Here is an 11,270-nt window from a genome sequence, read left to right as displayed (position 1 = left end):
TTTTTCAGGCTCTTTCAATTTTTATAAAACAGATTCAAGTTATTAAAACAAATACAATTCATGTTTTGTTATGGTTTTACATACTCATTGGTTGCAGACCTATTCGTCGGAGATCGAAGAAAAGGAAAGGTGGGAAAGTCCATTCTTGCCGTAGAGCTCATGTTGGCAGTGAACCTTGAAGAAAACGAAAGGTGAGAATAGCAGAACAGTTGGCTTTTTTCTTTTAGCACTGACTTATTTCCAAAAATTCCCCTAACCTTAATTAGCATTGGCACTTTCAACACTTTCGGAATGTGTTTGCATTTTTTAAATAGCCTCCTATGTTATAGTTATCAGGAAACATGATAATAACTTAACTGATTTACTTCAAATGTATAAATTGTCTGTACCAATACTTGATGTGTGATAAAGTAAATATTGTTATGGAGGCTTTATATTTTGACTTTTAAGTTCTTTTGTGTTTTGGTACCAATACTTGATGTTTCAGTTGGCACCTCAGTCCTCCCCCTGAATTATTTCAGTTGACACCTCAGTCCTCCCCCTTTTTTTTTATCCTACAACTTACTGTGTCGTCATGTTTTCTTTTTTCAGGCTCTTTCAATTTTTATAAAACAGATTCAAGTTATTAAAACAAATACAATTCATGTTTTGTTATGGTTTTACATACTCATTGGTTGCAGACCTATTCGTCGGAGATCGAAGAAAAGGAAAGGTGGGAAAGTCCATTCTTGCCGTAGAGCTCATGTTGGCAGTGAACCTTGAAGAAAACGAAAGGTGAGAATAGCAGAACAGTTGGCTTTTTTCTTTTAGCACCGACTTATTTCCAAAAATTCCCCTAACCTTAATTAGCATTGGCACTTTCAACACTTTCGGAATGTGTTTGCATTTTGTTAATGGCCTCCTATGTTATACATGCAAATAGTTATAGTTATCAGAACATCTATCTGATGTTTTACCTCATCCAACAGCTTAATTAGACTCCCACTGTTTTGGTTAGAAGTTAATTAGAAGAGTCTTCATTCCATCGACATCCTTTCCTTCACAATTTATGCTGAAAATTCATCGCACAATGTAATATGAAACGTTTAGTTGGCATGTTAACTTTCAGAAGCATGAGATGATCAACAATGAATGTGCATGATACCTTTTTTTTATCCTACTGGGTTGTCTTCATCTTCGGTCTCAAAAGCCTTCCTTAACTTTTCTTCATCTAATCTCAAAAGCCCTCCTTGCATGTTTCAGCTTTTTAGTACAGCTTTTATGTTTTGGAATTTTTTTTTTTTTGGCGGTTTACCACATATTTGGCTGAGTGGAAAAAAAAGTTAGTAATCATTTATGACTTCAGATTCCTTGAATGCTCAATATTTTAGTTGGAATGAAGTGGTGTGCTCTGTGATTTGTGTGATTCAGAGATAGTTGGAATTGATTCCTTGAATATTTTTCACTCTCTTTTTTCCAATTTTGTAATAAAGTGGTGTGCTGTGTGCCTTCTTAGTTCGATAATTAAGCTAAGTACCATTTGGAATCATGCTAAATAATTGATAGAAGCATAAACTAGATCTCATTTGGAATATATTATGAAGATTTATGCATCAATTTTGTTTGCAGACCTATTCGTCAGGCCTCAAAGAAAAGGGAAGGTGGGGAAAGTGTATTCCTGGTAATGAAAAGATAAGGGAGAGCCAGTGACAGATATTGGTGAGGATCCGATCTTTCAATTGTGTATGAATTGTTGCCTTCACTTGGTTTCTTTGAGGACTCAAAATTGTAATATGTACCTGTGTTGTTTTATACATGCGTTAAGTTCCAAATCCAAGTTCAGATGCATCTCTAGGTTCATTTCTCTCATTTTTAGAATCCTCAACTCCAAAGGTTACTGATAGGGAGCAAATAAACACTGATACACGAGTATAACTAGAAGAGGCATGAATGTAACGAAACTCCCAATGTCATATGTACCAGCCTTCTAAAAAACTCCCAATCAAGCTATCTTAGTATCACACACTCCATTATAAATGCTTACAATCACAGAGTTTCGTCACATACCCTATTGATATGTTTACACCTTTACGTTTGTAAATGAATATAAATTTCCATTTTCTATTCGCATTTGAAACTGATGCTCAAAACGCTACCCAGTATCGAACTCTATCCCATATTTCATCTATTCCCACTCCCTTATAATCATAAAAAAAAAAAAATTAAACAAATTATGCTCCAACCAAATGCTTGACTTTTAAATATTTGACAATTATATAATGTCCATATATAAATTAGAGGCATTCACATTTCCAAGTTTTTAAGTAAATCACTTCCATTAATAGGAGAGGGAAACAGCTGCAACTTGGACATTTGTTTAACGTCAAATAGGTGAAGCATCCTATACATGTTTAAGTAATACCCCTTGACGTTAAACAATTAGAGGCATTCACATTTCCAAATTATTCATTGCTGTTTGAATTTGTCATAATTAAAATCAAGTTCATTATTACCTGGTGCGTGTCCTATAACTTTGACTGAAAACTTATGAATCTGAAAATTTTGATTTAAGGACATTAAATTTTATCAACATGTATTTAGAAATGAAATTACATGTCATATTTTCAGATTTTTTTAATCATTTATGTTTTCCCATTTTATCTTCGTTGTTGTTTTAAAGGAAAAATAGTAAAAATTGTATGAGAGATTACTCACATTTGTGCAAATTGGATGGAATATATGCTGCTAAATTCTTCAACGAACATGGCAATATGACAATAAGGCATGCATAACGATAACACCATTATCATAGTAAACGAAAATGATGTGTAGATAAATGTTTTTTCTTCTTCTGTTCATAGGCATCTACGTAGACTTTTTCATATTTATGGAATGTAACAGAATTTGTATTCAATTTAGGTTCATTTATTTTTTAATTTTTTAGATAAATTTTTCCATGGAGCGTGGCCAAAGTCGTGCAAGACAATGGCGTCAATCATTGAGTCCTGAAGAACATCAAAGATATCTAGCTCGACGACGTCTAATAGCACAAGAAAAAAGACAACAAATTCCAACTCTATATGATGATCATACTATGACATCCCCCAGTAACATACAACAAGAAATTCCTGGTATTTATTTCATATTCCTTTTCCTTTAACTCATACTAATGCAAAAAAAAAAAATCTAATTTCTAATTTTTCTTTTAACTATGCAACAAGTAGGTCCCAATAATATACAAGAACGGGTTCAGTTGGCTAACTATGATGTTGAGGTCGACCCCAGTAATATAGAACAACAAATTCCTGGTATTTATTTCAATTTCTTTATTTGTATTTGTTTCACACTTAAAAAATTAGGTTATTTTTTAAGAACAAAATTTAGTGAATTGAAATCTCATTGTATTCTTTTCTTCGATACTTTCATATTGATCTCAATGTTGTAGTTATTTTTAGTGGTAGTCTTACGAAATATTAGACTCACAACTAAATATATTAAATATTAAAGACAAATTTTTTTAACTAATCGTATTATAATGTGGTCTATTTATTAGAACAAATTGAGCATGAAAGCGCGAATTCAAGGGTTTTGTCAGATATCACAAATCATGATGACCAAACTTCTACTAGAATGCGTACTCATATGGGACAGTTAGCACATTCAAATAGGTCACAAATATCTTATGGGATGCTCTCAATTCCTCCCCACAATGGTGAGCTTAGTATATAATTTTATCTGTATATAGATATGTGATTAGTTACAAAGAAAATTTGTTATACTGAATGTTGGATATTCATGTAAAAATATCAGAAGAAGAACATGCAAATAGAACCAATTGTCATGTGCGCCAAACCAGAGGAAGAAGAAACCACAATTGTGCTAGAAATTATAATGAGAATCGGGGTATCCTAGGTTGCCAATTATCTGCTCCAACCACATGTCCGTACTGCTATGCACGATTGTTTGCTCGAGAAACTTTGAATATGTGTTGCTTGAAAGGAAGAATTGTTTTACCCCCAATACAATCCCCACCAGAAATGGTTGCTCTTTTCTCTGACCAAACAAATGAGGGTAGACACTTCAGGCAAAAAATTCGAGCTTACAATCATGCATTTGCATTCACTTCAATGGGAGTACACGTGGATGAAAGAATTAATATTGGTGGTCGTGGGATTTACACATTTCGTGCTCAAGGTGCATTATATCATAAGATTGGTGGACTTTTACCAAATGAAGGGAACAGACCGCGATTTTTACAAGCTTATATATATGACACTGAGCATGAAGTTGAAAACCGAATGTGTGAAAGTGAAGTTTTAGATAGACGTGTGGTTGAAAAGATACAACATATGTTGAACAACCATAATCCTTTTGTTCATACATTGCGAAGCCTCGGACAACGCCAAGATTTGCCGAATTGCAAGTTGATCCTAAAAGAGCAACCAATAGATCGGCGTCAGTATACTCTACCATCAGCATCACAAGTTGCGGCAATTATAATAGACGGAGATAATGCCACAATTGCAAATGGAAGGGATATCGTGGTGGAGACAATTAGTGGAAGACTTTCTCACGTCCGAGACTATGTTGGATTTTATGATCCCTTACAATATCCACTATTGCTGCCTTACGGTACATATGGATGGGATGTTAACAGTCGTGATGATGGTGGAAGAGCAATAACATGTTGTGACTATTATGCTTATATGTTACAGGTTTGTACTGATAACATAATTTACTTCCCGGTATATATAGATGAATGATGATTCCTATATTAAAAGCAATATATGAAATTTGCTTTTGTAGATACGCCATAATGGATCATCACTTTTGCTTCGAGGTGGACGTCTCTTGCAACAATATGTTGTAGATAACTACATTAAAATTGAATCACAAAAACTTAGATGGTTGCGTTCTAATCAAGCCACTGTTAGAGCGGATCTCTACAAAGGACTTGAAGACTCTCTAAATGCAGGTCAACACAATGCAGGTATATATATCGTTTCAGTCATCGTTATTTAGAAATATAACTTTGTTTAAAGTGTGTACAATATATATAGCTAATTGAAAATAAAATATTATTAGGTAGCATCGGGCGTAGAATTATTTTACCATCATCATTTGTTGGAAGCCCACGTGACATGTACCAACGATATCAAGACGCAATGACTTTGGTTCAAAGATTCGGAAAGCCAGATCTTTTTATTACCATGACATGTAACCCAAGTTGGGAAGAAATCAAAAGCGAATTACTCGCTGGACAAACTCCACAAGATCGCCCTGACTTACTCACTAGAGTATTTCGTGCAAAACTTGAGCAACTAAAAGAAGACATCATTGAAAAGGGGGTATTGGGCAATGTTGTTGCTTACGCATACGTTATTGAGTTTCAGAAACGTGGTCTTCCACATGTGCATATGCTGGTTGTGTTAGATGAAAATGATAAGATCAATAACCCAGATGAGTATGACCGAATTGTTAGAGCTGAAATACCAAATGAAGATGTAGAGCCTCAACTTTATAATGTGGTGTTAAAGCATATGATTCATGGCCCGTGTGGGATTCATAATCCTCTATCTCCATGTATGAAAAATGGGAGTTGTAAGAGAAAGTTTCCCAAACCATTTGCACCAGTCACCGTTCAAGGGAATGATTCGTATCCAATTTATCAAAGGCGAGGAAATCGATTGCCCGTCTCACTTAATCGACAAGGAAACATAATGGTTGATAATAGTTGGGTCATTCCGTATAATCCATGGTTGCTGTTAAGGTATGATTGTCACATCAATGTCGAAATTTGCGCAAGCATAAAAAGTGTCAAGTACTTATATAAGTATGTTTACAAAGGCCCAGACAGAGTAACAGTTGAAGTGCAATCAGACCCTCAATACGATGAAATAAAGCAGTTTCAGGATGCAAGATGGGTTTGCGCACCAGAGGCATTATGGAAAATATTCAAGTTCATTATTAATCGAATTTATCCATCTGTTGAGCGAATGCAAATACATCTTCCTAATATGCACCAAGTTCAGTTTCGTGCCGATGAAAGCATAACAAATATTCTACATGATGAGAGTACAAGAAAGACAATGTTGACTGAATTTTTTACACTTAATCATGTGGATGCAGAAGCGCGACATTATTTATACATGGAGATACCATCACATTACAGATGGATTCAAGCTCAAAGAAAGTGGTCTAAAAGAAAGAATCGTAACAAGGTTATTGGGCGAATATATGCAGTTTCACCTGCTGAAGGCGAAAAATTTTACCTTCGGATTCTTCTTAATCATGTTAGAGGACCAACATCCTTCACAAACTTGAGAACAGTTAATGGGGTTTTGCATCCAACATTTAAGCAGGCAGCAGAACAACGAGGTTTGTTAGAAAGAGATGACAGTATTCGACAATGTTTGTTAGAGGCCTCCACAATTCAGATGCCGTCGGCTTTAAGAAGATTATTCGTCACCATATTGGTATATTGTGCACCAATTGGTGTTCGAGGGTTATGGGATGAGTTCTGTCCATTCATGATGGAAGATTATGTTTCCATGACTAACATAACTCCCACACTTGCTACCAACATACTCTTGCGTGAGTTGAACATACTTTTGGTTCAATTTAACAAGAGTATAAACGAGTTTGATTTGCCCCAAATGACAAGAGGAAATGAATCAAGTTCAGGAATGACGGGATGTATTGAAGATGAAATATCCATATGTATTCCACAACAAGATCTTGATGCAATTGAACGCTTAAATGATGACCAAAAAAGTGCGTTTAACATAATAATGGGTGCAGTTCAACGATCGGATAATGCAACTTTTTTTGTGGATGGTCCCGGTGGAACTGGAAAAACTTACTTATATCGTGCATTGTTAGCAAGCTTGAGAAGGTTGGGGCACATAGTATTAGCAACAGCATCATCTGGAATAGCAGCTACGATATTGCCTGGTGGGAGGACAGCACATTCTAAATTCAAGATACCACTTAGTCTCGATGCATCATCGATGTGTTCGATCGGTAAACAATCTGATTTAGCAAAGCTAATACAAAAGGCAAAGGCAATTATTTGGGATGAAGCAACAATGACGCATCGTCATGCATTTGAAGCACTCGATCGAACGTTCAGAGACTTAACAGATATTGACTTACCATTTGGGGGGAAAATAATGATATTTGGGGGAGATTTTCGACAAGTTCTTCCTGTTATCTGGAAAGGAACCAAGTCCGAACTAATCCAAGCAAGTGTTGTTAAGGCATCATTTTGGTCACAAATAAAGATTTTAAAACTCAAACAAAACATGAGATCCATAAATGATTGTGAATTTTCAGAATTTTTACTTCGTGTTGGTGATGGGAATGAAGATGTTATTATGGATGATATGGTAAAACTACCTGAATGCATGGTGATACCATGGGAGAGTGAGCATTCCATTAATCAATTAATTGCCAAAATCTTCCCTGACTTAGAGGATCATATAAATGATGCAACCTACATGGTGGAAAGGGCAGTGGTAACTCCTACAAATGAAGACGTTGATATGTTGAATGAAAAGATAATCAATATGTTTCCGGGTTTAGAAGAGACAATGTATTCATTTGATTCAGTTGAGGATGACGCAAGGAATTTGTATCAGCCAGAGTTCTTGAATTCAATCTCACTTGGTGGTTTGCCTCCGCACAAGTTAACTCTGAAAAGAGGTGCTCCAATCATGCTTTTAAGAAATATTGATCCGAAATTGGGATTGTGTAATGGTACAAGATTATTGTGTCGTGGTTCTTACCGAAATCTTATTGATGCTGAAATTCTAACTGGACAATTTGCCGGATCCAGAGTTTTCTTACCAAGAATCCCTCTCAAAAGTACTGATACTGCTGGGCTTCCATTTGAACTTACAAGAAAGCAATTTCCAGTGAAACTAAGTTTCTCTATCACTATAAACAAATCTCAAGGTCAGACAATACCACATGTAGGCGTTTACCTTCCAGATCATGTCTTCAGCCATGGACAATTATATGTGGCTTTATCGAGGGGGGTCTCAAAGTCAACCACAACCGTGTTAGTAAAAAGTGGCTCCATAGTAGGCCAACAAGGTGTATTTACACGGAATGTAGTATACAAAGAAGTCTTGCTTCATTCCAGCTAATTATGGTGATTCCTAATAGGTAACAGCTTTATTAACGATAACCTTTCAGTATGCATTTCTCACTTATCAATTAACTCTTTTTATTTGATTTTTAATTTTCTCACTATCGTTTGTAGATTGGCAATGAAAATTTGAAGCATCAATCATGAACAAATGGGTGGAAATTGCAGCATTGATGTCAATATGTAAACTTTCTTTAAAAAAAAAACAGTGACATATACACTCTATGAGTATTGTGAATAATGTACATATTGTTATGTAGGATTTATATTTTGACAATTAAATTGTTTTGTATTTTGCTACGAGTACTTACTGTTTTCATCTACTATTTTTTTTTTATTTACATATACTTGCTATCGTTCATAGGCTTTAGGTAGGAACTTGCATCTAAAATCGTATATTGTTTGATAAGTGCATGAATAACATTTAAATCATTACTTTACACAAAGTAAAAATGAAAAACATGATAACTTTTTAGGACGTGCATGATAAAAAAAAAAGTTCCTCTTTGCACAATACATTTAAAGTATATCTTGACAATTACAATGGGAAAAACTAACACAATACACCTTTAGGGGCGCGTAGCGCCCGTGATGCAAAAATGCCTCTCGCACGCACGTTAGTGCGTGCAGAGAGGCTAGTATATACTAAAACCCAAATTCGGGTGGCACTGTTTTAGGGCAGTGTGTTTCCCTTTTTGCCCCTGCTTGATTTGTTTAATTGCATTTGTGTCATGTTTCACACGTGTTGGTCATCGTGCTCCCTTCTTTTTGTTTTTACTCTTCCGGACTCTTTTGGTGTATTTTAACCTGGTGTCCAATAGAAGTCTCTCGACTTCTTCCTTAGAAATCGCAGAAATCCAAAAAGGAAAAAACTGTGCTCTGCAACCGATTAACGATTTCGATTTCGCTTCATGAGATTTGTTCGATCTTTGCTTCCTCATCTGTTCAATCTCTTGGCCGCGCCATCGTGCTCCCAATTTAGCCTTTGACAGGTAATTAAATCTCACTTCTTCTCAACTACCCAAAAGCCAAATATTTGACTTTTTTTTTTTTTTTTTGTGCTTTGTTACTTCGTTGTTGAAATTTGGTGGTGAAATGTCTTCCATTTTGTTCCGTCTCTTTTCCTTTTCATTTGCTCTCTCCATCTCTTCGTCTGTCTCTCCGTTTCGATTTTGATTCCGTCGTCTAGAAAGGCATTTTGGATTTTTTTGGCTGTTTTCCAGAAACCAATCCCGCCGTTTTAGGTGTGTTGCTTCATCCGCATCTTATTTTCTGTTTGGTTAGCAAGAAATTTTTTTTTAATTGATTAGTGTAAAATTCAAGTCTTGCCGTTTTGTGTTGAGCGTTTTCTTAATTTTTTTCGTACTTTGTGTGTGGATGTTTGATCTGATTTCATTTTTTGTTGCAGGAAACATTGGTCTTTGAATTTTAAGGTTTTATTGTACAAGCTTGCAAGCCCTTTCTGGGTGAGGTATATAATTTATATTTTTGTTCTTAAATCTTTTTCCAACAGAATTTTTAATTTTTTTTTGGTCCTGTTTCGTTTTTGGTGGGATGATTAATTATTGGGGTTTCCTTTGTCTGTTTGGGTTTTTAGTATGGGTTGTGATTTGGTTGTTTTTTATTTCCAGGGAGAAGTGTTCATGGTTTATGAGTTTGGATTTTTAGTGTGGGTGTATGATTTGGTTGTTTTTTATTTCAAGAAACGTTGCCGTTCGAATTTTATGGTTTTTGTATAGAAGTTTGCAGGCCCCTTCTGATTAAGATATATAATTTATGTTCCTCCTCTTATATCTTTTGTTGAACAAAATTTAAAATTTTTTTGGATCGTGTTTAGTTTGCAGATCTATTTTCTGTAAAAAAAAAAAAAATTGGTGATAATTAATTTTGGTACAGAAAATTGGTGATAAATAATTTTGGGGTTGTGTTGTATATGGATTTTTAGTGTGGGTAAATGATTTGGTTTTTTTATTTTTAGGAAGCAGTGGCCATCGTTTTTGCCGCTTTTGTATGTACGGTTCCAGATGCTTGAGGTATAGAATCTTCAAATTGCTCACCTTAAGTGGACAGCGGTGTGCATATGTAGTTTATCATTGAATAATCAACCTCTCATCACTAAATTATCGTTTAAGTTTGTTTTTAATTTAGTTCACAAATGAATCAACCAAGTTTTCATGCCATATTGATACGAAATTATAAAGCAATGTCGACCATATTTTGTTTGTTTTTTTTTTTTCATTCTTTTGAGATCTATTATTCATATATATCATAGATGATGAAGAATAAAAGAAATTAAATGCCGCTTTGGATGATAAGTTGATGTTGATGACAAGTACTATTGATGATACCCATCGTTTCTCATCTGTACTAATGCTGCAGGTATGTATATTATGTAACAAGTTCTCTATCAGTTTGTTAATATCCATAACCAATACAGGTTTTCAAACACTTACACAAGTTTGTATTTCAATGAAAAAATTCTAGGAAAAACAAAAGGAGGTTGAGCCCATCTACATAGGGAGTCGAAAGAAAAATTAAACTCAAAACTAGAGAATGAGAATGCGTCTGATGAAAAATAGGAAATGAACACATATAAGGTAATGTCACAAGGTGAGATTTCAGTTTTAAACCAATTGGTATAGATTCTATTTTTAGTTTCTTTTGCTTGATCAATTTACATTACTTTTTTGAACCAAATGCAAGTTCCAATATTGCATTGATAACAAAATAAATTAATTGAAATTGAAGCTTTTTCTGATTGAGAAATCTCTTTTTGTTTAAATAGTGTTACAAGTTTTGTCTTTATTATTTTGCCAATAGGTGGACTTAAAAAGGATCAAGTATGCAAGGGAATGGTAATATCAACATATCAAAGGTAGAGATTGACTCTTTCTCTCATGTTAAACTTATACTGTGATGTTTATTATTATTAAATTTTGGAAAAATAATTGCTTATCATAACCTTATCACAATACTAAATAACAGGGAGAGAGATGAAAAATAGAGAGGAATATATTTGATTGTATGTTTACTTTGGAGATTTTGGATAACAGTCATGAATTATGGTCTTAGTGCATCTCTATTTTTTTTCTTCACTTTTTGCATACTGTTTATAGCTAAATGATTTTTATTTGGGTCT

The 11,270-nt window shown here is 34.5% G+C and overlaps 1 protein-coding gene and 1 long non-coding RNA gene across 2 annotated transcripts; both read left to right on the top strand.

Annotated features, from left to right (window-relative positions):
- The first annotated feature begins 2,893 nt into the window (after positions 1 to 2,893).
- On the top strand, positions 2,894 to 7,371 carry LOC103955242. The gene is made up of 7 exons (XM_048567942.1): positions 2,894 to 3,110; positions 3,204 to 3,287; positions 3,533 to 3,691; positions 3,892 to 4,694; positions 4,786 to 4,969; positions 5,065 to 7,187; positions 7,348 to 7,371. Exons 1-7 carry the CDS (start codon positions 2,936 to 2,938, stop codon positions 7,369 to 7,371), a joined length of 3,552 nt encoding a protein of 1,183 aa, XP_048423899.1. The 5' UTR covers positions 2,894 to 2,935.
- A 2,733-nt stretch (positions 7,372 to 10,104) lies between these two features.
- Positions 10,105 to 10,978, top strand: LOC108867788. Its single transcript, XR_007252204.1, has 4 exons — positions 10,105 to 10,164; positions 10,404 to 10,510; positions 10,616 to 10,741; positions 10,952 to 10,978. It is a non-coding gene; the product is annotated as an uncharacterized LOC108867788 (long non-coding RNA).
- The last annotated feature ends 292 nt before the right edge of the window (positions 10,979 to 11,270 follow it).

The sequence above is a fragment of a genome, unplaced genomic scaffold, assembly GCF_019419815.1.
Source record: "Pyrus x bretschneideri cultivar Hongxiangsu unplaced genomic scaffold, Pyrus_bretschneideri_v1 Contig47, whole genome shotgun sequence".
NCBI lineage: Eukaryota > Viridiplantae > Streptophyta > Magnoliopsida > Rosales > Rosaceae > Pyrus > Pyrus x bretschneideri.
Note: the sequence above shows the minus strand (reverse complement) of the source record. Positions and strands in the feature narration are given on the sequence as shown.

Excerpts from the sequence above, each read along its gene's own strand:
- LOC103955242 (XM_048567942.1), top strand. The coding sequence starts at position 2,936 with ATGGAGCGTGGCCAAAGTCGTGCAAGACAATGGCGTCAATCATTGAGT. Across the intron at positions 4,695-4,785 it reads ATTATGCTTATATGTTACAG|ATACGCCATAATGGATCATC; the intron begins GTTTGTACTGAT and ends TTGCTTTTGTAG. Across the intron at positions 4,970-5,064 it reads TGCAGGTCAACACAATGCAG|GTAGCATCGGGCGTAGAATT; the intron begins GTATATATATCG and ends AAATATTATTAG.